This window comes from Mastacembelus armatus, chromosome 24, assembly GCF_900324485.2.
Source record: "Mastacembelus armatus chromosome 24, fMasArm1.2, whole genome shotgun sequence".
Taxonomy (NCBI): Eukaryota; Metazoa; Chordata; class Actinopteri; order Synbranchiformes; family Mastacembelidae; genus Mastacembelus; species Mastacembelus armatus.
The window spans coordinates 12,267,904-12,293,741 of NC_046656.1; the positions used below are offsets into that span (position 1 = coordinate 12,267,904).

Genomic DNA, 25,838 nt, shown 5'->3' on the forward strand with positions numbered 1-25,838 from the left:
AGAGAACACCAGACAGCACTTTATCACAGCACTTGACCATCTATGCTGGCTTTTGGAAGTGTGTGTGTTTTTTGTTTGTATATCTGTGAGTTAGAGAGAAGACAATCGAGTGTTAACAAAACCTTTTGTCAAGTATAGATATTTTATAGAAAACAAGGACAGGTCATAACTGTCAAACCTGTCTTTAAAAGTCAAGTCATTTTAACCTTGTGCCTCATACATACTTAAAAACCATATTTCCTTTTCCTTCCTTTCTTTCCCCTTCCTTCTTCCTTCCTTCCTTCCTTCTCTCCCAGTATCCTCCTTGTGAGGTCTTGACTGACATGTTCAATCTGCATCTATAAGGTTAAACACACCAGACTGAGCAGCAATCAGGCCGGTGTGTATGTGTGTGTGAGAGACCAGTAGGGATTTCATGATTATGATTGCTGAGGACATGTGCTGCTCAAATTCTTCAATGATTGCCTCCAAATGAAACAGATGCCAAACAAAACAATAAACCCTTCAATAGAGAGACAGAGGGAGCAAGAAAGACATTATGGCTATACAATGTGAGGACCAATCTGAGTATTTTACAATGGAAGTGAGGACATTTTTGCCAACCCTTACTGTCTGATACACCTTAACAGGCATTTTTTAAAGGTTAGAATTAGGTTTAATTCAGGGTTAGGGTAAGGTTTAGGTTGAGATTAGGGTAAGGTTTAAGTAGTGCATTATGTCAGTGAGTGTCCTCACAAAAATAGCTGTACAAACGTGTGTGTAAGCAAGAGACATGGTGAGAGGGAGAAAGAAATGACAACATCATACACTTGGAGTCCTGTTTCTTGAAGATATCCAGACTACAACAACATGCACAAAAAGTGGCCAAAAGGGATCTGAAAACAAGGAACAGATGGAAAAACAATCATATTAAGGCACATGTGTGTGTTTTCATGTGTGCGTTCTTGTATCTATATGGGTACGCTAACTTGACCACATGTGTTTTAGCAAATAATTGTGTTGTACTCGCTCATACGCTATTTTTATTCTATTCTCACTACATTTTATGCTTGTTTTGCAAAATTCTCCTCAACACAGCAACACACACACACACACACACACACACACACACACACACACACACACACACACACACACACACACACACACACACACAGTCTTCTCAAAAGCAAAACCATGTCAAAACACATACCTAGGTGCTCACCCAGACAGAGTATGTCTTCTGTCTCAGCGCTTCAGGCAATTGGCACATCTCTAACTTCTCTCTGTTTGTGTCTTTTATTTTCTTTTTATTTGTCTCAAAATCTGATATGTCTGCCTACTGTTTTGGCTCCAGTTCACAGCCATGTTGTCTCTCTGATCACAGAGTCAGTCCACTTCCACACACAGGTACGGTATGATTTATGAGCAGCACACTCACATAAAATCCCTTCATGTTTAACCTGCAAATTACTCCCATGTACAGTATAAACAGAGACATTTAGTAGCTGAAACAGATTGCGTTGTTATGCCTTTTACTTCACAAAATTCAAATAATTGATGTTAACTGTGATTGATTTCATTTGTAATGTTTTGGGACAAAACTAATTTCCGCAGAGTTACAAAAACAATGCAGGGCATTTTGAAATTCCTCAGATTAATGTGTTTATTTCATCTAATCACTTTAAAATGGGGCTTTCAGTAAAATAACATCTGACGTATTCTGCTCCTTGGTGCTGTCTGCTAAACATCACAAGGTTGATCATTCAAAGGAGATTTTGAAAAATGAAGAACAAAAAAGTATGATACGCTTCCCATTATTGCTTTGAGCTAAAGCAGTGGTTTATACAAGAAGAGTAATGATCTCTGCAGGGAAAAGTAAAAATAAAACAGAATACTTTTATTCCACATCGTCAAATCTTTCCGGACAGCTGAATTCGCATTAGCACAGTTGAGGGTTAGGTTTCTAATTATAAATGCCAATAAAGATGCCTAAATTATTATGTCAAGCAACCAAATTCCAACCAAATTTCCGACAAAAATCTTTTGAAAAAAAAAGTCTCAAATTTTATTATTCAAACCTGAAAAATACACTTTGAATAATCTCACAAACTAGTATAGTTAATTGATAAAGTTTGAAATTTTGTCCTCAAGAATCGGGCAATCAAGTCAAAAAATCCCTCAAGGCCACATTTGAGTAGACATGTGTCCATCAGTCCCTGGTTTCTAACTTTCATTAGCTTAGAGAGAACTGGGCTCAGAAACACTCTTCATGTAAAACATGCAGAGGAATACAAACGGAACGAAAGACGCCCGGACGCCCCTTCGATTTCCTTCTCTCCCTCAGTGTTTTCCTCTCTTCATCTTTTTTCTCTTTTAATTTGGCCCCTCTGTTTGTTTTTCTTCATTCTTTCATTAGTTGAAAAAACATAGCAGGCATTCCAGCTGTAATACCACTGAGATTCAGTATCACATTCAGACTCATGTGTGTGTCTATGGTGAACAGACAGAGAGATGGCAGGACACTTGAAGACATCAGGCACTGTATTATAATGATTCACTCTTGTGCTATGTGCATGTAGGCAAACATGGCAGCCACACTCCCTCACACACATCGGAGAGTTATTAATGAAGACATGTACTGAGACTGGCTGAAAGCTACATTTCTATTTATTTTGCTGTTGTTTTTATTTTGCATGCAGTATTTTTTTCATCACAGTCATCAGCAGGCCGACTACGACAGAAACGCCCGTCTGTGCTGTCTCTTTGGATGCTTGATTCCAGTATAATGGCACCACATAACTTCATTATAAAATATTCAGACATCCAAAAGAAAATATGTATTTGAACATATGGCGAATCCATTTGGTCTTAAATTTTTTGTCATCTGATACCAAAGCGTGCGCAAGCCAACTTTTACATTTTATTTGTATAGCCTAAAATTGCAAATTTGCCCAAAAAGGCTTTATAAAATGTACAGTAGCAGTCAAATATTTGGACACACTTTCTCATTCAATTCAGTGATAAAGCGTGTCCAAACGTTTGACTGGTAGTGTACATAATGCAACACTAGCTATGGACCCTCAGTTGAGATATAGAAAAACTCCACAAAAATGAGAAATATTACAAACCGAGTCAATACTTTAAATCACAAAAGCTGACAGTGAGCATCTTAGTGATATATTCAGTATTAACATTTTTGTAATATGCCAAATATACAAAGTCTTCATTCTTTTGATAAGAAGAGTAATCAAATCCCAATTATGCTTTATTTAAAATATATGTGATGTATTAATTGTATATATACTGTATTACTTCTATATGAAGACTTTGTTCTAGGAGATGGGGTGCATCTACATGCTTTTCCTCTGTATGTTTATCTCAGCTGTCTTATACAGAGTGACACTTCAGCTGGAAGGATTTTTAAACTGCCATGAAAATATGGAAAAACTGCTTCTGTGAACTTGTGCTCGATTCTGTGTATTGATGTGTTCCTATCAAGGTCAAAAAATGATAGTAGTCCACGGTCATAATTTAGCTGCACTCTGATCTTTTTGCGCAAAATATTTTCTGCCTTGTAATCAATACGTGTCTCGGTTGGGAATTCTAATACTGGTCCTGGATTACCATGCAGGCAAATGCCCCATATCGTTGGAGTGGTCTGCTGTTTGATTTGAGTTGTAACACCAACCACAAAGCAACCCTTAATTTCCACATCCCACGTGTATTTTCCAGAGTTAAAGCTTTCATAGCCAAGAACAACAGAGTCTCCTTGTCTTTCTGGGTTTACAGGGAGCTGCTGATCCCAGTTACGTTCTGTTGAACAAGTTAACTGCTTTGACAGAGTCAATACATGGCCACTAGTGTTGGGATCCAGCGTTACAGGGCCTAAAGGGAACAAAACAGAACCAAAAGGACAAGTATGAGTTGTTTATTTTTTAAAAAAGCTTTTACTAAAAGAATTAAATTTCTCTGGCTATCAACCTGTTTTTCTTTTAGTTAGAAAGTTAGAAAGTTCATTATTTCATATAAAACTATCATGGGGCAGCTACAATCCATTACTTACTGAATTGGATCATTTTCTTCATCTTCTTCCACACTGTGAACAGCATGTTCCCTAGATGCTTGGCCTCATCGATCAGGGCTCCTGATGGGGTCACTGGTTCTGGCAGGTTACAGTGGGATCTGAAAAAATATAAGGCAGTCGTAGTGTTTTCAGGGTTTTCCTGCTCCCTGATCAAAACATGTGTCATTTGGAACAAAACCAGTAACTCCAGCTGTCACATAACAAAAAGTTCAATTTTAATGTAATCAAGTAGTATATGCATCCATGCACAGTGGATGAGACATTTCCAAAGCACCATCAGCCCTGTTTCTATAAGGCTGGAGTCAGCTGTACAACTTACTGCTCTGTAGTGGATTTGAGGGCCTGTCAAATAAAAAGAAAACAGGACAACCAATAAAAACCTCTTCTGTTCAAATTCTGTAACAACAGGTTGATTCTTCAGACAATCACTGATTACCTTCATGAATGAGAAGTCGTCAGTCACCATTGCTCCCTTTATCGTTGTGATTTTGTCTGTGAGCGAGGAGATCTCTGCACTCAAATTAACAATCCTGACATCCATTGTCTCACTCTTCAGTGCCGCCTCCTTCCTCACTGCATCTATCCTCGTAGCCTCCTCTGCTCTCAGGAACTGGTAAAGTGTCTGAAACTCCTCTTTGATCGTATTCTCCGTCCGCTGAGCCTGGAGCTGTGGAAAAACACCTCTATGGATAAAAGTGGCACATGTTGCTGGCTGCCTCTATAAGCGTCATGTCTGTGACCTACCTTGATGTGATTGGCCATCTTATCATAATTGAGTTTCACTGTTTTAAATGCCCCCAGTTTAGTTGTCAAATGCATCAGCTGAACCTTGAGTATGTCCTACAAATAAAGGTACAGGCATTAATTACACAGTGAACAGTTACAGTATAAAGCATATTTGTAACGAAACAGCAAAATCTAAACAGTCACTCAGTTGCTTCATTAAGCTTTATCCTCGATTACTCACCCTGTTTTCTGCAGCTGCTTCATTTATAGGGATGCAGTTGTGTTTCTTATGTTTTTGTGAATCCCTACAGATCACACAGACGAGCTGCTGATCTTCCTGACAGAAGAGTTTGAACTTCTCATTGTGCAGACTGCAATGCTCCTTAGATCTTGATGTTGCTGCCTGAGTCCTTGCTTGTCTCAGGTTGTCAGACAGGTTTTTCAGTGCCAGATTACGTGGAGGCTGAGCCATTGGAAAAATATCTTTACAGACCGGACATGACTGGAGTGTACTCTGTCTCCACCACTCCTGAAGACAGTGCTTACAGAAGCTGTGGCCGCACAGCAACATGACAGGATCCGTAAATATATCACAGCACACCGGGCAAAGGCAGTCCTCGTCAGACTGTGATGCATTAGTAGCCATTCTGTTGTTTTCTCTGGTGGGTTTTTCCTGCTTGTCTCAGACAACTTACTTTCACTTTCATAGACTGACTCAGATTTGCACAGCCAGAGCTCACATTCAGTATTTTTTCTAACAAGTGCTTTCAGTACACACTCCAAAAATCCCAGTTATAGAAACAAACTTACTATTCGATTGATGATCTTTCTTATTTTCATTTGCAAATGCACCACGAGTGTAGCTCTCCATGCTGATCTACTCACTTCTTCCTGTTTTCTGGGTAGAAAGGGAGGAGCTTTGGCTTTAACCTCTGCAGTTCTGCCCTGCTGTTTGCAGTAAGCAGTAATGCTTTCACTCAGTATAGCTAAAGAAAAGACAAAGGAAAGAAATAATCCTGTGTCCAGTTGGTTCCTTTGTTTTTCATTGATGTTTCTCACATGATGAGTAAAAATGACTGCACTGCAGCATTCATTCATACCCAAGAGTCAAAGTTTATTTTTCATTAGTAATGTTGATTAACGGTAAGATTTCACCAACTTGTTGAGTATAACTTCATAATAACTGAATGAACCAGTACAAAGGTGGGATGTCCAAGTCGTCCAGTCCATTTTAGGAATCAAAACGTCTCTACCAAAGACAGAACCAAACCAACACTGGTGGGTTGTAAAATTTCCAGAAATCCAACAGAAGATATGTATTCTGACATTTTTGAAGTTGTTGTGAGATGGAAATTGGCATTTAGTGTTTACAGTGAATTGAACGCATTTTGTCATGAATTTTTTTGTCATTTGATACTGAAGCATACACAAACCCAAAATTATAGATTTCTCTCAAAGGCTTTGTAAAATGTAGATAATGCAACATTAGATTTAGACCCTCAGTTGAGATAAAGAAAAACTCCAGAAAAATGGGAAATATTATGAAAACAAGAAAACAGGCTTAAATGCTTTAGTCTGATCATTAGTCAAATGATTAAAGAAAGTCTGTTTCATTAGCCGCAAAACAAACTAAAAAAACTCAGAAAATAACAGTTGCACTAGATTTACAAAAGATAATAAATTTAAACTAAAATTATTTTTAAAAATCTCAAAGTGTCAAACATCAAATCTGTATATTTAGTCAAAGCTCCACCAAACTGCAAATCATACAATCCACTGTAGAAGAAATGACAGATCAATGTCAGAACTGAAGCAGCGTACTTGAGATATTCTGACTTTTAGTTATTAAGCACTAAAAAAGCTGGACCTGCCTTTCAACAACTTGATAGTGTCTTTAAGTCCCAAAGGTTGACACTGAACATTTTAACAATATGCTCAGTATCAATATTTTTGCAACTTGCCAGATATGTAAAGTCCTTAATATATTAATAGAAAGAGTAATCCAATCACAGTTATGCTTCATTTAAAACATATTTGGTGTTGCTAATTAGTTGTGTGTGAAGACTTTGTTCTAGTAGATGGGGGACATCTTCATGCTTGCCCTCTGCAGCAATGAGGAATGTTTACCTGGAACGTCTTATGCTCACTGACACTTCAGCTGGGAGGATTTTTACAGTGCCACGAAAATATGGAAAAACTCTTTCTGTGAACTTATATTTGATTTTGAATATTGATGTCTTCCTGTCGAGGTCAAAAAATGATAATAATCCTTCATCATAATCTAGCTGCACTCTGATCTTTTTGGGCAAATAACCTGATAGGCCATCAATTAATTGATATTCGGGGACTTTCAATATTGGTCCTCTAGTGTCATGCAAGGCAATTCCCCATTCTGTTGGAGCAGTTTGATGTTTGGTTCCAACTGTGACACCAGCAGCCCAGAAACCATCAAGTTCCACATCCCATCTGTATTTACCAGAGTTAAAGCTTTCATAGCCAAGAACAACAGAGTTTCCTTGTCTTTCTGGGTTTACAGGGAGCTGCTGATCCCAGTTACGTTCTGTTGAACAAGTTAACTGCTTTGACAGAGTCAATACATGGCCACTAGTGTTGGGATCCAGCGTTACAGGGCCTAAAGGGAAAAAAACAGAACCAAAGGGACAAGTTTGAGTTGTTTTTTCTTTTTTTAAAAAAAGCTTTAAGTAAAGGAATTAAATTTCTCTGGCTATCAACCTGTTTTTCCTTTAGTTAGAAAGTTAGAAAGTTCATTATTTCATATAAAACTATCATGGGGCAGCTACAATCCATTACTTACTGAATTGGATCATTTTCTTCATCTTCTTCCACACTGTGAACAGCATGTTCCCTAGATGCTTGGCCTCATCAATCAGGGCTCCTGACGGGGTCACTGGTTCTGGCAGGTTACAGTGGGATCTGAAAAAATATAAGGCAGTCGTAGTGTTTTCAGGGTTTTCCTGCTCCCTGATCAAAACATGTGTCATTTGGAACAAAACCAATAACTCCAGCTGTCACATAACAAAAAGTTCAATTTTAATGTAATCAAGTAGTATATGCATCCATGCACAGTGGACGAGACATTTCCAAAGCACCATCAGCCCTGTTTCTATAAGGCTGGAGTCAGCTGTACAACTTACTGCTCTGTAGTGGATTTGAGGGCCTGTCAAATAAAAAGAAAACAGGACAACCAATAAAAACCTCTTCTGTTCAAATTCTGTAACAACAGGTTGATTCTTCAGACAATCACTGATTACCTTCATGAATGAGAAGTTGTCAGTCACCATTGCTCCCTTTATCGTTGTGATTTTGTCTGTGAGCGAGGAGATCTCTGCACTCAAATTAACAATCCTGACATCCATTGTCTCACTCTTCAGTGCCGCCTCCTTCCTCACTGCATCTATCCTCGTAGCCTCCTCTGCTCTCAGGAACTGGTAAAGTGTCTGAAACTCCTCTTTGATCGTATTCTCCGTCCGCTGAGCCTGGAGCTGTGGAAAAACACCTTTATGGATAAAAGTGGCACATGTTGCTGGCTGCCTCTATAAGCGTCATGTCTGTGACCTACCTTGATGTGATTGGCCATCTTATCATAGTTGAGTTTCACTGTTTTAAATGCCCCCAGTTTAGTTGTCAAATGCATGAGCTGAACCTTGAGTATGTCCTACAAATAAAGGTACAGGCATTAATTACACAGTGAACAGTTACAGTATAAAGCATATTTGTAACGAAACAGCAAAATCTAAACAGTCACTCAGTTGCTTCATTAAGCTTTATCCTCGATTACTCACCCTGTTTTCTGCAGCTGCTTCATTTATAGGGATGCAGTTGTGTTTCTTATGTTTTTGTGAATCCCTACAGATCACACAGACGAGCTGCTGATCTTCCTGACAGAAGAGTTTGAACTTCTCATTGTGCAGACTGCAATGCTCCTTAGATCTTGATGTTGCTGCCTGAGTCCTTGCTTGTCTCAGGTTGTCAGACAGATTTTTCAGTGCCAGATTACGTGGAGGCTGAGCCATTGGAAAAATGTCTTTACAGACCGGACATGACTGGAGTGTACTCTGTCTCCACCACTCCTGAAGACAGTGCTTACAGAAGCTGTGGCCGCACAGCAACATGACAGGATCCGTAAATATATCACAGCACACCGGGCAAAGGCAGTCCTCGTCAGACTGTGATGCATTAGTAGCCATTCTGTTGTTTTCTCTGGTGGGTTTTTCCTGCTTGTCTCAGACAACTTACTTTCACTTTCATAGACTGACTCAGATTTGCACAGCCAGAGCTCACATTCAGTATTTTTTCTAACAAGTGCTTTCAGTACACACTCCAAAAATCCCAGTTATAGAAACAAACTTACTATTCGATTGATGATCTTTCTTATTTTCATTTGCAAATGCACCACGAGTGTAGCTCTCCATGCTGATCTACTCACTTCTTCCTGTTTTCTGGGTAGAAAGGGAGGAGCTTTGGCTTTAACCTCTGCAGTTCTGCCCTGCTGTTTGCAGTAAGCAGTAATGCTTTCACTCAGTATAGCTAAAGAAAAGACAAAGGAAAGAAATAATCCTGTGTCCAGTTGGTTCCTTTGTTTTTCATTGATGTTTCTCACATGATGAGTAAAAATGACTGCACTGCAGCATTCATTCATACCCAAGAGTCAAAGTTTATTTTTCATTAGTAATGTTGATTAACGGTAAGATTTCACCAACTTGTTGAGTATAACTTCATAATAACTGAATGAACCAGTACAAAGATGAGATGTCCAAGTCGTCCAGTCCATTTTAAAAATCAAAATGTCTCTACCAAAGACAGAACCAAACACTTTTACGTGGTGAGCAGGAGAAGATGTGATATTACCTTCCTGTAATTTCCCAAAACAAGATTATAGTTTAATTTTGATCATGTATTATTGCACGCATATTCATTTCTTAATTCAGTAGCTTTTTCTTTCCAGTGCTCTCACGTGTCTCACTTACACATGTACACACTTTTAGGTTCAAGCTAAAGCTCACACAAGCTACATGCATCAGACTCTCAGCAGTGAAAATCACAAGTGATTTGCCCCCTGACCGCCGCAGCAATCGCTATCAAAGGCTAAACGTTTTAACATGACAGCGCACACCACCATGTGGCCGGCTGATGTGGCTGTCGTCTCTCCTGGCTCTGTTTTGCTTTTTCTCATACAGACTTGAGGGTAGAAAAATTAATCTTTCAGCGCCCTTAAAAAGGTGTGCTCCTTTTTATATACTATGACACCAAGAAATTCATGACATCCACAATAAAAACTATAATGATCAACAATTTAATAATTTTCCTATTTTAGGCAGCTCCACTTATGTAAAAACTTAAATTAGATAAGAAATTTTTAATTGTAGAATGTGAAGGAACATGTTTCTGTACTTTCGTGTACTTTTCCCACCTACCTGTCCTAGGCTTGGGATGGTGGTGCGGGGGGTGTATTCTTGTGAGACTGTTCCTATACTTAAATATTATGTCCATAACCATAAAACATTCACTCTGCATAAAGCCAAGCGTTCTGGATCTAGCCACAGTAGCCTCCCCAGGGTGGTGCAGTAAACCCGCCCTGAGCTGCCATTAGGTGGAGGGAACTGGAAGAAATACTGGACTGAGGCTGAGACCGAACAAGAGCAAGACCACAGATGATGGTAAACTAATTTTGTAGGCCTGATACATGCAACATACAGACGTACAGTGTGTGTTGTGTCCACATATACACAGAGATTAGATGCCTATGCCAAACACACACACTGCACTCTATTATACTTCCACACAAGTGAGAAACCTCTCAGGACTCTCAAACACTCTCTCGTTTGCTCTTTCCATCTTATCCCTCAATTGCTCTCACACACACACACTCGATCACAAGCTCAGCATCTACAACATATGCTCCATCATTTGCCTTGAGGGACAAAAGAATGGGAAGGAATTCAGTGAGACATTGTGGCACTTCTCTTCTCTTGGACAGAAGCGCTGTATTTGTGTGTATTAATAGTGTCCCGGCACACAGCTTTCCTGTCTGTTAAGCAGAAGAAACACTGGGCAAGTCTAAACTGGGACTTGATATTCAATGTAGACTGTTTCGAATGAAGGGAAGAAAAGATTAGTCATGTTCCTTAGTTGATAAATACCTCCAGTTATGTCTGCTGCATGGTCATACAGTCCAATAATTTGGAAACAGCATAAGACTATTCCAAGGTATAATGGCTTTATGGACTGAAAGTACTGTCTGCTAATCTGAAGCCTTAGAAATATTTTATAAAGCCTTTTCACCCTCTAAAGAACAAACTGCAGTGAATAAAGTATATGTTGAATATTTTGGTTTAACTTTAATGTGAGATGTGTGTCTCTTTTTTTGTCACCGGACACTAATAAAGAGTCTGCAAAAAAAAAAAAAAAAAAAAGTTGCAAGTGTAACCGGAGCGGCAGCTTCTCAACAGGACATTACAAGAATTTACAATGTGTTAAATGTTTCCTTTGTTCCTCCCTGTGGCAGCTCGCTCGGGCAATTAGGGAAGGCAGCGGTCTGCAAAGAGCTCATTACCCTCTCACCGCCCCAGTCACAGCATTTCTTATCTAAAATCATCTTGTACAGAATTGTTTGATTTATTGATTGATACTTTCAGTAGTAAGTTATTACCTTTGCTTAGAGATTTAGAACTATTTTAAAATGCTCATAAAAAAACTTTTTTTGTATATTTGTCTTGCTGACAGAAACATGAAAACAACATGCATTTGCCTCACACAGCACCTCTTTAATTAGCAGAGATTCACTTCATCGCTTTTATTTTTCTTTCAGTATTACTGTAAAATCTGAAACCCAACCGTGGCACTTTGCCAAAGTCTAACATGCCAGTGGACTTTTTTTCTTTGCACTCAGTCCCTGAAATAAACCCCATGCGCCATTCCATTTGGCAAACCAATTTGGGACGGAAGGTGGGGGCGGGGGCGGGGGCGGGGGCGGGGGAGGAGGAGGGGGGAGGTATAGGTTAGCTGTAGTAATAATCATAAATCACATCTGAAATGCTGCCATGTCACATGCCAGACTGCGCCACTAATGACCAGGCCCATCTTTCACTGGGTATTTTTATCTGTGTGCCCTGACACTCGACTTCTGGAAGCGTCCTCTCGTTTTACGTCGTCAGCACCTCGGCCCGGCCTAAGCACAAGTTCCTCACATATCTATAAATACCGGCCAGCTAAATGGCATTTTCTCTCACCCACCCCCTGCTTGGCAAGAACCAGGAGTTCTGTGACTTGGCAAAGGGACCTGCAGTCCTACACCACTAAACATCTTGAGGCTTAGCCCCCCACCTCACCCCAGCGTCACCCTCCAGAGAACAGCTGGCCAAAAAAATAGATCCATCTGCCACTGCCTTCAAATTCCAAAATGGTTTCAGTTAAATGAAACAAGTTCAAATTGGTTTTTAAAATATTTATTAAAAACATATTAGCACATTGGCTTAGTTGTAGGATGAAGTTGTTATATTGCAGGTGTAGGTAAAGCATCAGAGTTGGTACACACACAGAGGTTGTCCCTCACACACACAGAAAAACACAAACACCTGTACATGGTTCCTTTGTGCAGAATGTTCTGCCAAGTTTTTTAAGCTCGCTGACATGTGGCACTAGAGACTGCAGGTCAGCGACAGCTTCCTGCTATTTCGGGCTCTGTCACAGCTTGAGGTTTTAATTTATTCTGCCAGAATGTGTCAATCACTGAGCAGCAGGGTTGAGGCCTGAGTCTGCTGCAGGAGGAAAGTACAGCAGGTTAGGCCTTGATCTGACTGAAGAACTCTAACAGGCACTAAAAACAAACAAGTAAACTCTGGTGTTGACACAAACGTCACATCCGTTGCTGACAAATAAGTTCATATATTAGTTTAGGGTTTCTGTTTTGAAAATGTGCTGTCTACATTAAGAAAGAAAAGCCTACTTTCAGCAGAGAGGGAAGCCAGAGAGGGATCATTGGATTATTGCTACACTAGCAATTCCTTCTGGTTAGTTTGGGCATCTGTATGGAGGGGTTAGGATCTGGGATGCAAAACATTTTTGGCCTCCAGGGAGGCTCATCGACAGCAGGTGAAAAGAACTGACTGGTGACACGGTATGTTAGGTATCACATGTCTGCAGCCCCACTAACTGACCAGGGGGAGAGCTGAGGCCCTGACATATACTCCAAAGCAGGCGCAGACTCAAACAGCAGACGTTTGACATTGGGCTTCTGGTTAGACAATAAACTCACATGTTTACATGTGCAGTCGGGGCAGTGGGCACCATCCATGTAGATCAAAGAGATGCCACTAAGAATAAGTGTCACGCTTAGTTTCAAATTCCACCTGGCATAACTGGTTGCATGAACTAACACATTAAGTGCATGCGAACATGGATAAGTATAATTTGAGCATTATGATTAAAGGGACTGACATGTACATTAGGGGTTAAATGAGAAAATTACACTGATGTTATCGAATGCATTCACATTAGAAGATTAAACTAATCCAGTGGTCAAAAGGTCTGCATGTAATAAGTTAAAGACATGTTTGTAATGTGTACATATCTGATTTAGTGTGTACACGAGTAGTGAAAGTACATTGTGCTCCAAGATATTTATATTACAGTAATACACTCTTCCCTCAGTTACTTTATGGGACAATTATAGATGAGTATCTAGGGGGATGTTACCTGACTGGACTGATGCAGTGCTTAGAGCATACAGTTCTTATTATTCTCTGCCTTTTCACATCAGACTACTGTTTCCTATGCCAGTGCCTGCCCACAGGCCATGCCAAGGGTTTGAATTTGACCCCCTCAGTACACTGCCAAACCACACACACACACACACACACACACACACACACACACACACACACACAGAGACACACACATAACAGTCATCATGTGATGTCACGCCTACTACGCATGGCATTATACGACTTTGCTGTGGGTATCCTGTGCAGACCATGTCAAAAAGGTCTAAAAAGCTCATCTGAGCAGCAGTGGTACCTTGCAGACCAGTGCTCAGTTTTCTGCTGTTTCTGCATGCAATTTGCAACTCGCCCTAATTTCAGTTTTTCTGTCTGGGTTCAAAGACGACTGTGCAATGCAAAGTGACAGTCTGGGCTGGTACCCTGTCTTCTGTGGCCTTCTACCCTGTTTCTCAATGAGTATGCCAATAAATGTCATGTAAGCTGCTACTGAATTGCCTCATGTCTTGCTGTACTTGAATTTGCTCAAATGGTAAGTTGCATTGTAAAATTATTAGTTGATGAAGTTGGTTATTTTAACTTGACTTTCACCTTGATTTTCATGTGGATTCACCAAAATTGTGTGTCCTGTCACATCAAAAAGGAAGCGAAACATACTTCCAAGCCAGATCAGGATAAGATCGGATCTCAGCTTATCTGCTCAAAACCAGGTTAGTTATGTACCTACACTTAATCAAACCTTAATCACAGCACTGTCTTATCATAAAACTTATTTACCTTTATACAGTTATTTGTAGCAGTTCTGGAAGGTACAAATGATGTCCTGAAATAATGACATGAGCAGAGGCAATTTAATCTGCTCATAGGCCCTTGGGCTTGGTTAAGACTGTCTGCCCTTCTACTGCCATCAACCACACATCCCCCGCCACTACAGCCAATCGATTTATGATCGGTCAAGCTTCACCACAACAAATTGAATGTATATTAATACATATATACCTCACTACAGAATGACATGTCATCATGCGTCATCAATAATGCATCCTTGTTCTCCTGTGGGCTGCTGGAATTAGCTCCAGGACCCAAAGAAACAGACGAAAAGGGAAAAAAAAGCAGTGAGAGTAAGTTCTGCACAGTAGAGTAAGAAAATGACAGCTTCCTTTTCTTTCTGCCCACTCCTTTTCACTTTTACTTGGAGTGACTTTCTCTTTCTCTGTGTCTAATGGGTCAGTCAATGCCACAGTTTTGTGTGTGTGTGTGTGTGTGTTTGTGTGTGTGTACACATGCGTTTGTGTATGTTGTGCAACATCAGGAAAACTTTTGCTCTTCTCATTCAACTTGAAATTACTAAGAAGCCTTTCGAATCACATAAATACATTTTCGCGTGAAAACCAGGGAGCAGAAGGTAAGATGTGTTTATGTGTGTGTGTGTGTGTGTGTGTGTGTGTGAGCGTGTATGTGTGAGTGAGAATGTCAGCAGAGTCTCTAAACCAATAATTGCGGCTCAGTCAGGGAGGCTTGCTGACATAATCATCCCAAATCAACGACAGCATGGTAAAAGAACGCTGATCCGAGTCCAGCAGGATCCAACAATCACAGCATCTATATGCCATAACAAACACTGTACGTTTCAAATAAACTACACTCCGTAGTCAGATCTGTCATCTTTTAGGGGCCAGTGTGGAGCAGTACTGTCTGATTTTATTCTCACACAATGTCATAGTGAGATGCTAATATATATTAGTTTTTTAGTTTTGTACATCCAGCATGTTTTCTGGCTTTTATATTATAAGTAGAGGCCTTCTTCCAAATGGCTCTATCTGTTGTACGTTCATCATTTGAACTCAGAAACTGCCAAAACAGTATATCTGCTCCCACACAACACAGTGGTGAGTGTTGCCTGTGTTAAAGGATCCGTTCACCTAAATTTAAAAAGAGAAAAAAAACTTAACTTTGCCTATAACCATTGAGATGGTTTTGATTATGTTCAACCAACTTTTGCATCAGTTCCAAAAAAACTGTTAATTGTGATTATAGCACTGTTCTTATATAAAATATAAATATGTTTCTCTTAATATTGTGCAATGTAAAATGAACTTTATTGACTTCTTTGATTGATGTAGAAGTTTGAGCTGGTGTTGTACAAATAATTTTATTTTTGTTATAAATGAATCATGACAGATAGATAGATAGATAGATAGATAGATAGATAGATAGATAGATAGATAGATAGATAGATCGATAGAGTAGGTGTATGTTGTTTTTGCTCTAATGGGATAAATAACACTGCGAGCACGTCATTTGGCCCACACTATTAATAAGAATGTCACTTCAGTATCTCCCTCCCATCCCTCCCCCCTGAACCCTATTACTCCTTTGGACATTTGCCCACTAGTGCCCGCATGGCAGCTGGACGCATGCGCAGCCGCTGGGTCTTCAATAATGAAGTTGAGCCTAATGCCTCTGAGCAGTCTGGTGCTCAAAGTTAGACGCGGACTGAAAATAATGGTGTTTCCCGCAGAAGTGCGCGATCTGGTCAGCGAAGACGTGCCGCGGGGCGTGCGCCTGAGTTTGTAAAATTTGTTTAATCAAGTCTGAGTAACTCGTCCGGCTTGTTTTTATTTGGACTTTTGTTGGTAATGGCCAGCAGTGGCTAAAGTGTTGTGATCTAGTCAGTGACAGCCTGCAAACAGCAGGGAGAGCTGTACGGCGACCACGTTGCGTTTGATTATGAGAGTTTCCAAGAAGTGAAGGAAATCTGGAAGTTGGTTCGTCGCTGAGACGAAAATAATTTATAACACAGGTATGCTCACTTTTTATTTTTTGTGATTGTTACAGATCTGTGGTTTAGCATGACAGTGAGGGAATGATTGTTAACTCATTGAGTGATTTATGTAAAAATAATTACCAAAACGCGTCTTAATAAAAAGAAACATGCATTAGTTAAAAAGACGTATCATCGAATACAGGTATATTTTTCAAGGTGGAGAATCCCGATTTTATTTGCATATACAGCTCAGACCATTAATAAGTTTGTCAAATGATCAAATTAAGTTGGTGTCCATATTTCACATGATCAAGGGCAAATATCTTCCCGCCCCCCGCGACTTCGACAGGTTCAACCCGCTTTTTTTTAGACAAATACATTAAGTTTTTATAGTTTGATATTAACAGTAAATTACTAAATGTAATCTAACCACCCCCCTTCCAGTAAAGAATCCCAAGGCTTTAATTATTCTTAAAATGTTGAAATGAACAGATGAAAAATCTTAACTTAACTTTATTCTGATGTGAGGATCCCTAAGTGCGCGTTTCTACATATCTTTGTATTCAGATTTCATCAGTGGACACAAGGGGGATTTTACTCTGCATCCATCCCTCCGTGGTTTCACGGGTTTTCTCCCCATCTCTCCTCTCATCCCACGTGGAGTTTGTGTTTATATTTGATATGTAGGAAATGGGAATCTTACACTACGACCGGGCTCTCAGGGGTTGAATGGCCCCTGGCTATTGGCCTGCCCCTAACAACATGACAAGTTACGCGTCGACTTAAAATCTGATAGGGCCTACTGCGCCGTGATCCATACAGATTGGATTTCACATTAAGGACTCATACTTAACCAAAGCGCATTAATGCGCAAGAGATGGATGGATGGATGGATTTGGTGTGTGGAGATATTGGGGAAATAAAAGTCCTGCACACATAGGCTGAAAATAAATTGTTGTTCTGAATTATATTAATTAATTTGAATGAAATAACAGTTTGGCCAGTTAGAGTAAAACACACTGGAAACTGCACTAAATTTGAAAAAGCTTTTGTATTATGATGAGGTTAAAGAAAAATTGGATTGGCGTTTACTGTTAAAACATTAACACTGTACATTAACAATGTATAAGAGACTATTATTTGATCCGATAATTCATTTTATCTTTTTTCTCTCTTATCTCTTTTTATTAATTTTATTTCATTATTGCAGGACATTAAATATCTGTAACACAGTAGGAGATAAGATTAAAAACGATGCCGTTGAATTTGGCACTTTAGCAGAAAAGTTAAAAACTGAAACCATGTAATTAAATTTTAATTTAACATCGAGTGTCCATACCTACTCTGTCTCTCTTTTTTAATCGCCTGTGTTTTGGAAAACATATCAAGATATTTGTAGTTGTATTTATTTATTTTTGGTTTTTATATTTTTAATAATTACGCACAAAAGGATTCCCAGTAATAAATGTTGTGCGTGTCCCCAGTAGGCCTCCTGCTGCTGGAAATAGTAAATATAGCTCAATTAATGCCAGAATTACAGCTGCTAGAGAGACGAAGCTCGTCTGCATCTTCCGTGAAAACATTTGGCCAAAATAACGCCAGTATCTTTGTGCGTAAAAACGAGAGCCAAGCCAATGGATTTCTGAGTCGAATTGAGTATGTGACTTTTCACAACAACCTCCCCAGCCAGAAGCAGCCTGCGGTTTGTTCAACATTCTCTTCTCTTCGACTTTTATAGCGTGAAATTAGTGTAGTGTAGCTGGGCAGTCTACTTTCTAGTCCTCCGCCGTCCCATATGTGTTTCTTATGTCGCTGTCAATAGCCATAGTGAGAAATATAATTCTCTCTTCTGGGACGCTGAAGGAAATGGCAAGCGTTATTGATTCCCTGTGCAGTGTCAGGTAACTTACTGGGAGGCTTTAGGGCCATGCGAGTCAGTCATGCGTAATGGGACACATCACATAAAAAAGGTGGGCAATCCAGCTGGTCATCAGCCATGAACAAAATTTAAGAGCATTTAAATTTATACGACATTTAAATTTATAAAAGACCAATGTGTTAAAATTTTGTCATTTTAATATCACAAACAAACTCTTAACTAGTTGATGCGTAAATTTCAATCCATGTCTATTTGCCCTCCTGCTCATCCATGATAAAAAGGAATAAATTATGAAGGGGAGAGTGAAACGTAGCCAGACAGAAGGCTGATTCTGCCCTCCACAAAGGTGAGAGAGGGAGAGAAACAGAGAAGGGGTGAGAGGGTGAGGGAGGCTTGGTCTCAAATCAATTCACCTGAGAGACGCATTATTGTCTTCGGTTTCAGGCGAGGAGGAGCTGAACGCTATGAAAAATTAAAAGGATGCCAGTTAGTTTAAAGGATCGAGCCAGAAAACTCAACAGCACATGCACCCACGCACACACGCACACACATTGAATAACTGAGAAATGATTATATTTCCCTAATTTTCTCTTCAAGCACTTACCAGTAACCCATGTTTTAGGCATTTTAAATACTGATCAGCATTTGTAGAACAGCAAACAGTTCCCCCCAACACCTTCTCATACTGTGCAGGTACACACATGCTGTAAACGCTGATGTAGTCTGTAAAGTTTTAGGTACACAGAGCTAAAACTAATAGTCTTATATAGTATTATTCCAAAGAACATTCCCTTCATTAAGGTGTTAATATTCAGCTTTTGTTCAAAGGATTTGATTCAGCTGTATGGTCATGTTGGTGGGCAAAATAATAGAAACAGCTGCAACAATTGTGGTTTTCAACATGATCAACTAAAAATCACTTTAACACTGTTTGAGCAAAACTGAATATTTGTATCACCTTTGTGAAGGTAGGGTTTACTGCAGGACTGTGGTGTTAGACTGCATTAATTTTAAGCTTATCTAATAAAATGCCAGAGTGCATAGCCTTATTCACCCACCTGATCACACTGTCTAAGGACAATATTGCATCCTGTTCATATTATTGGCTGAAAGTGCAGGTGCAGAAAAGTATTTATTCGCTTAAGCTGAAGCGAAATAGAGCAAGTGCATAAAAATAGAAAGTAATATTTTTTTCTATGTGGGAAATTAGCTGGAAATGGTTCAGTGGCACTCCTTACCACTGTTGGTGGGAACCACAGATCTAATGACAGGGAAGGACTTTTGTGTTTGCATGTGAGTGCGTGTCTTTGCAGCCTACTCTTTTGTTCAGCTGTCACACCTTTCTGATGGTCTTTGCACAATATAGCATAGAGGAGCCATTTTGTGCCGTTCTGTTGGGATGATGGCATTGTTTTCCATTGTTTTCAACTGGACTTTTGTTGCAGCGTCACCCTCTGCGTGACAGTGGCTATAAAGGGGGGTAGATTGTAACTTTATTTTCCAGGTCCCAACATCTTATCTCACTTAAGTTGTAGACAATCACCTCGGCCCCCTGACTCCTGCGCCAACCTGTCTCCTGTCTAGTATTAATAGGGTCACTCACTGTCTTCATGCACTAGCCAGCCACTGTGTCTGTGGTCCAGAGCCAGCCAAGCAGCCGTATCATTTACACTTCTCCATTTTCATTGTTGATATTTACTTCTGCAATTATCTCTCCACTTCACCCTCGGCTGAAGATGATATGCTGAAGTTAACGCTGCCGCTTCCCTCGTTCAGTCTCCTGTTGCTCACACCTAAACACATTGACAGAAAGTCTAACTGACAGACACATGCAGACTTAAAAATAAAGAAATTAATACATTATGGTGGGTGGTTTCATCCATATAGCGAGAGTAAGTGATTCAGTTCGACAATCAACCCCCCTCCGCCACGTTCACCCAAGCAAGACTTAACAGTACTTTCTGCCAACATTTCCCATCAAACCTGCATGAGGTGAATAAAAAGGGTGACTTTAAATTTGTATCCAATCATCCACAATTTATTCTTGCATTTTTGCCCTTTAAGTGTGCAGCGGATCACAACCCAAGAAGCCAATGGAGGCCTCACAGGACCTCGGCGAACAGATGGTGAGTTAAAGGCTACTGTATGCATCTGAGCGAGCGTGTGGGTGGCTGAGTGTACCTTGTATCAGCTACACAAGTCTGAAGTATGGATGCAGTGGATGTGTGTGTGTGTGTGTAGTAACACACAGCAGATGTGGTTCAGTGAATGTACAGTAACCATATGGCAGCAGTCAAAGTGAGTGAGGCTTAAACATGGGCATCAATTTAGGAACTCTGAGTTTGTGTATGTGTGCACAGGGGTGTGTATGTGAATTTATCAGGATAAGTGTGCATGGAAATTAAGAAAATCCACAGTCATAAGTCAAAAATGACTGAATAGCTACACTGAAAAACTTTTTAACTTGTTTTTTAATTGACACCTTGTCTTTTAGAGTTCAGTCACGCACTTAGGCGCACACACGCACACACACACACACACACACACACACACACGCAGCCTGAGGGTTTGTTAGTGTCTCAGCACAGCAGGTCGTCTCTGCGTCACGCCAGCACAGCGTCCCAGTTCTGCTTGTTTAAAGATCAGGCTGTATTGTTGGGAAAATGATTTTGGCGGCGAGCAAGGTCCACTCGCATTTCAAAGTCGTTAGTCAGCCACCAGAACAGGTGTAATTTCATCTCCTCCTCCTCCTCCTCCTCCATCAAGCTTGGTTCTCTCTCTCTCCCTCTGACCTGCCAGCCTCGACAGTAATAATAGCACGAAGTGGGACAGAGCACATGAAGTATGTTGTTTTTCTCCCACTTTTTGTGTTGCACTGTCAGACTCACCCTGGGTTAGATTACAGGCTGACCCCAGCGGAGTACCGTCACTCACACATACTGTACAGGACATGCACACAACAACACAAACACACGGAATTGTTAAGAAAGAAAGAAGAAAGGAACGAGAGACAAAGAGAGGAGCATCCATCTTGTCTCGCTGCCATCCAAATATCAAATATTGATGTCCATATTCCACAATTACTTCACCTGCTTTAAATAGGGCAGTGATATCATTTATAATGTGAATTTGAGCTGCGGCTCAAAGGCATTGATTAATTGTTCAGGTTGGAAATAAGACCTCAGAGCAAGGACAGAGATTTTAATCATAACGCACAGACCTATAGGCTTTTAGAGCTGACATTTGTGACTTCTGGAAATGTTTGGTATAACTTGGTCAATTACACGTGTTTGATTCTAGTATTTATCTTTGAACAAGTACCTGGTACCAACGGTGTGATGAAGTTTTGGGAATACAATGTTCCCAATGTTTGACCTACCAGCAGTCACGAGCCTAAAGATACTGAATTGTAGAGAAGAAGAAGAAGAAGAAACCTGTAAAATAGTCCCAGTGTTTTATGTTTTTGGCTCACTTTGAATTCAAGGTGTGACTAACAGCTTTCATGAATTCAGTCTACCTGAAAACCAAGGTTTTAATTTTGTAAATGGATTCAGTACTTGTAATTAATTTCCTCGGGATTTTTTCCTCTTGTTTAATATTTAAATTGAAAGTGGCTAATTCTTTCCCTGTACTGCTTCACAGAATTAGGCGTATCTCGGGTGACTAAGAAAACAGCGCAGACCTCACACACAAAGTTTCGGGGAGTTGTCTGCCGATACCTGATACCCCCACTCCTCCTCTCTACCCTTTAAAGTCCCCCACCACCACCTCTCAGCCTTCCCCCTCCCCCATCCTTTACTTCCTCCACCCGGCCTTTTCCCACCACATCCATCGCCCGTCATCTGGGTTATGGTCAGGCGTCCCCTCTGGCTGCCTGCCTGCCGAGGGTCAGCCTGCCGTCTGGGGTCCTCAGGGAGCCCTGGAAGGAGCCTAAAGACAGGGCCAACAGCGGTTAGCCCTGTAATGCTACTTTTAGCTTGTTTAAGTGTCTCACTCCACCTGTTGTCACAGACTTTTTATCTCTAGAGAAAAGGTGATAAGTGTTTGGTTTTTTTTTTGGCTATTTTTGAGTGATGCTTGTTAAGATGATGTTGAAGAGACAGCGATGATCCTGTTCACTAAATTTAGTTAACTAAGTATCAATTAGTTTAGCCATAAGCAAATATTCAGCAAAGATAGTCCAGCATGAGTAGCACACACAAACTCCGCACAAAGTCCCTCAGTGGCTCTTGATCTGACAGAGCCCCGAGTCTCCAGTCTGTTGGCTTGTGGAGGAGGCAGTGAGAGACGAGCAGGAGCGGCAGTGTTTGTTGATCCCCGGGAGCCTTTCAGAATTTGAATGTATGGCCGTGAGATGGAGGAGGAGGAAAGAAGGGTGAAAAGAGAGGGGAAAAAAGGGTCTTTTAGCTGTAGCCTTTTCCTCTGGTGCGTTGGGAGAGGCCCTGAATATGGCAGCTGTCCCAATCTGTGTGTATGTGTGTGTGTGTGTGTGTGTGTGTGTGACAGAAAGACGGAGACTGAGACCAAGTTAGAGGAGGAAAGGGGTCAGGTTGCACCCCTCTTTCACCCCTACAACCCCATACAGACACATTCACACAAACTTACATGCAGCAGCAGTAGCTAAATACGAGCACAGCCCAACCCTGATTGCCAAGATTTCATTGGCGTCATAGACAGTCGTTTCAAAATCTGCCCGACGACAAGGCATGTGGACAGATCACAGGAGTGTGGAGTGTAACAGCTACCCCCTGGCTTCCCCCTGGTCGGCTGGCATCCTAGTTGTGGCACCGAGGTGCACTTCAATTTCAGCTTAGTGTATAGTGATTCTTGTAAGATTTATGTTTAGTTGACAGCTGAGCGAGTCTGCCGGTCAGACTACTAGTCACCTCTGCCTGAGCTGTAAAGAGGGGTAGAAAATGTTTCGGATATGTTCTAATTAAATAAAAGCCATTATTCTGGCAAAGGCGACACACAGGTGAAAAAAGGAAGGAGGTTAGTGTCTATATGGGAAATATATCGATTTTTCTTTCATGTCAAGAGAGTCAGGCACTCCACATAGAAAGCATTTTGAGAAGCATTTTAAACATTAAGACTTATGAAACACATAGTCTACACCTCCAGTTTACCAAATGTATCAGTCCACACTGACACCGAAACACACAGATGAAATAGGTACCATCCCTACGACCCTACTATTTGTACTGGGTTTATGCAGTGACGTGATCGGGTTGTAATGACACGCGCCATGCCGACATCAATGAATCAGTAAATAGAAATGCAGATTTCTTCCAATGGGGCCTAGATGAAAACTGTTTTAGTTCAGTAGATTTCTGCTGTCAGTCAGCTTGGAGAGGACAGTACAGCCGGCTGCTGTCGTCTTAACTCCTCTGCAGCTGACAGGACAGCTGTTTCTGGGGACAGAGATAGCCAAACAGGGGGGTCGGAGTCAATGTGGATTGAATGGACAGAACGCTTTAATAATGCTTACATGCCACGGCGGATTTGTTAGCTAACTAGCTGCTGGCTGTGTTGTAGGAGACAGACATGACAGTGGTATTGAGCGAATGAGCTGATTTCCCAAAATGTCCAATGATTTCTTCAGTTTTGATTTACTATTAGATTTACAGACAAAGTGAAGTGATGATTTTTGTTCTTTTCAAGAACTGTGCTGGATTTCAGATGCTCCCTGAAATCAGCCCAAGTGAGCACTGTCCAAGGATCCGACTTTCATGTTAAAAAATGTGAAAAGAACTCTTTGTTTTGACCTTATTTTTATTTAAGACCAAAACATCTGTCTTTCAGCAAAACCTATTCAGCTCATGTCTTGGTTCAGATTTATAACTCACATATAAGAGAGCTGACTGAGAGCCTGGCCAGTGAGGCAAAGCCAGCTAGGTGTGAGGTCAGCAGGTCACAGACAGCCTGCGAGCCAATCACAATCTGAGGGAGTCAAACCCCCCCCCCCAAACAGACTGGAGAATCCATCTAGAGCACCCAGAGCAACCGGCGTGGGCTTTCTAGAGGAACGCACCAGACAGGAAACCACATGATATGTGTGCTAGAGTGTCTGCTGTGTGTGTGTGTGTCTGTGTGAGAGCATGTAGGTGTTTCTTTGTCTGTTATACGCATATACTTTCTGCGGTGTGGGACAGCTGAGGTCATCTGAGTGGAAGCCGTCTCATATTGTGACCATGCTTGTTTAATGGAAGTCAATCAGAGCACAATATTTTATGCCAAGATTCCTCATTTCATTGATTACTCAAGAGTTTTTGAGGACAATCATACTATTAACAGATTCTGTTTCTCTCTACTGAACATTTTAACATGATGGTGAAGGTTCTTAAAAAAAACTGCATCAGAAATGGTACACTAAATTCAAACTCTTCCAAAAATTACATTACATGAACAGAAGTTCCTGGAAAAATAGTAAAAGATTTAACTCTTAGTTCCCAGTCACTTCCATAAATAGAGCTTTTGATAGCACAGTCTATCTTTTGTTTAGCCTGGTCTTCTGGCCAAACGCTCATCTGCCATTGGTTACAAAAAAAAAAAAAGAGAGAATATTTCCTCATTTTATTGGGAAAGAAATGAAATCGTAACAAGTGTGCTTTGGTTACGGAGGAACCTGACTGCCCTGCCTGCCGCGAGAACTTCCTCTCCTGCTCTGCTGGGAGATTGGATTTCTTTCTACAGAGAAGAATCAGAGAGGTATCTCAGGGGTCACCAAAGCCAGTTGGGCTATGACCTAGGTCTAGATCCAGACCTACTACTCCAGACTGGGGCTGCAAGTAATGAGTTTCATTATCAGCTAAGCCACGGGTTCAGTTTATGGGTGATTTCCTCTTTAATATGGTCTACATCTTTTTTATTTCTGTAGATTATTGTGCTCGTACATAGAAAGGCCTGGCTGTAAACTAAATTTCTTTCTACATAATGATGACGTTGATGTTATTCTAATAAATATTAAGAATGCCCAGTCATTGTCAGATTTCTTGTTATAGCTAAGCATTAGTCCAAAACTCAAAAATATTTAATAATAATGATTAAAAGAGGAGCAACTATTCTAGATAGAGAGTCTGGAACCAGTGTTTGTGTTTGATAAAAGAACAATGAACGATCAACAGATTATCAAAATCATTGTCAACTAGTTCTTTGTTGATCAACTCATCAGTAAAATCACAAAGTACCACTCATGACATGCACAAAATCTGAATTCCAGATGGCTGACTTGCTTAAGCTGATTTGTAGATGCACAGATTCTACTTTTTCTGCTACCAATTAAGATAGAATTTAAAACCTGTGTATTTCATTCTGTAGAAACTCACTGGAATCATTTTTACATATCGTAACCTGAGGCCAGGGATTGCTGCTGTGCTAATGAACTGAGTCGACAGGCCACCATGATACCGTGATAAGGATAAGGTCTATTGGATCGGTGCACCCCTAATCTGAATAACATAACCGTTAAACATCCTCTTTGAGGGATGGTCTGACATCTAGTCACATGCTCTGCTTTGCAACCTGAATCATGTTTTACAACAGGGCCTTCCTTACCATTACATGGTACACTGTACTTGTTCATGTTGTAACATTAGCAGTCCATAGCAGTTCAACACACAGAAGTGCCACCATTTCACAGATGTGATAAAAAGTTAAAAGCTA

General features: G+C 40.5%; 3 protein-coding genes across 5 annotated transcripts in view; 1 reads left to right on the forward strand and 2 right to left on the reverse strand.

The window, feature by feature from the left end:
- Positions 1–2,631: 2,631 nt before the first annotated feature.
- On the reverse strand, positions 2,632–5,764 carry LOC113137466 (zinc-binding protein A33-like). The gene is made up of 6 exons (XM_026319144.1): positions 5,034–5,764; positions 4,811–4,906; positions 4,503–4,733; positions 4,386–4,408; positions 4,046–4,164; positions 2,632–3,867 (listed from the first exon to the last, which is right to left on the reverse strand). The coding sequence occupies exons 1-6, from the start codon at positions 5,436–5,438 to the stop codon at positions 3,356–3,358; spliced, it is 1,386 nt and encodes a 461-aa protein (XP_026174929.1). The 5' UTR covers positions 5,439–5,764; the 3' UTR covers positions 2,632–3,355.
- Positions 5,765–5,885: 121 nt separating this feature from the next.
- LOC113137467 (tripartite motif-containing protein 35-like) lies at positions 5,886–9,544 on the reverse strand. The gene is made up of 6 exons (XM_026319145.1): positions 8,596–9,544; positions 8,373–8,468; positions 8,065–8,295; positions 7,948–7,970; positions 7,608–7,726; positions 5,886–7,424 (listed from the first exon to the last, which is right to left on the reverse strand). The coding sequence occupies exons 1-6, from the start codon at positions 8,998–9,000 to the stop codon at positions 6,916–6,918; spliced, it is 1,383 nt and encodes a 460-aa protein (XP_026174930.1). The 5' UTR covers positions 9,001–9,544; the 3' UTR covers positions 5,886–6,915.
- A 6,426-nt stretch (positions 9,545–15,970) lies between these two features.
- Positions 15,971–25,838, forward strand: part of eya4 (EYA transcriptional coactivator and phosphatase 4) — a 43,504-nt gene continuing 33,636 nt past the window's right edge. For all 3 annotated transcript variants that reach the window (XM_026318351.2, XM_026318352.2, XM_026318355.2), the window contains exons 1-2: positions 15,971–16,333; positions 20,241–20,302. In XM_026318351.2, coding sequence (XP_026174136.1) covers positions 20,270–20,302 — 33 coding nt within the window. In that variant the 5' untranslated portion in view covers positions 15,971–16,333; positions 20,241–20,269. The remainder of the gene's footprint in view (positions 16,334–20,240; positions 20,303–25,838) is intronic.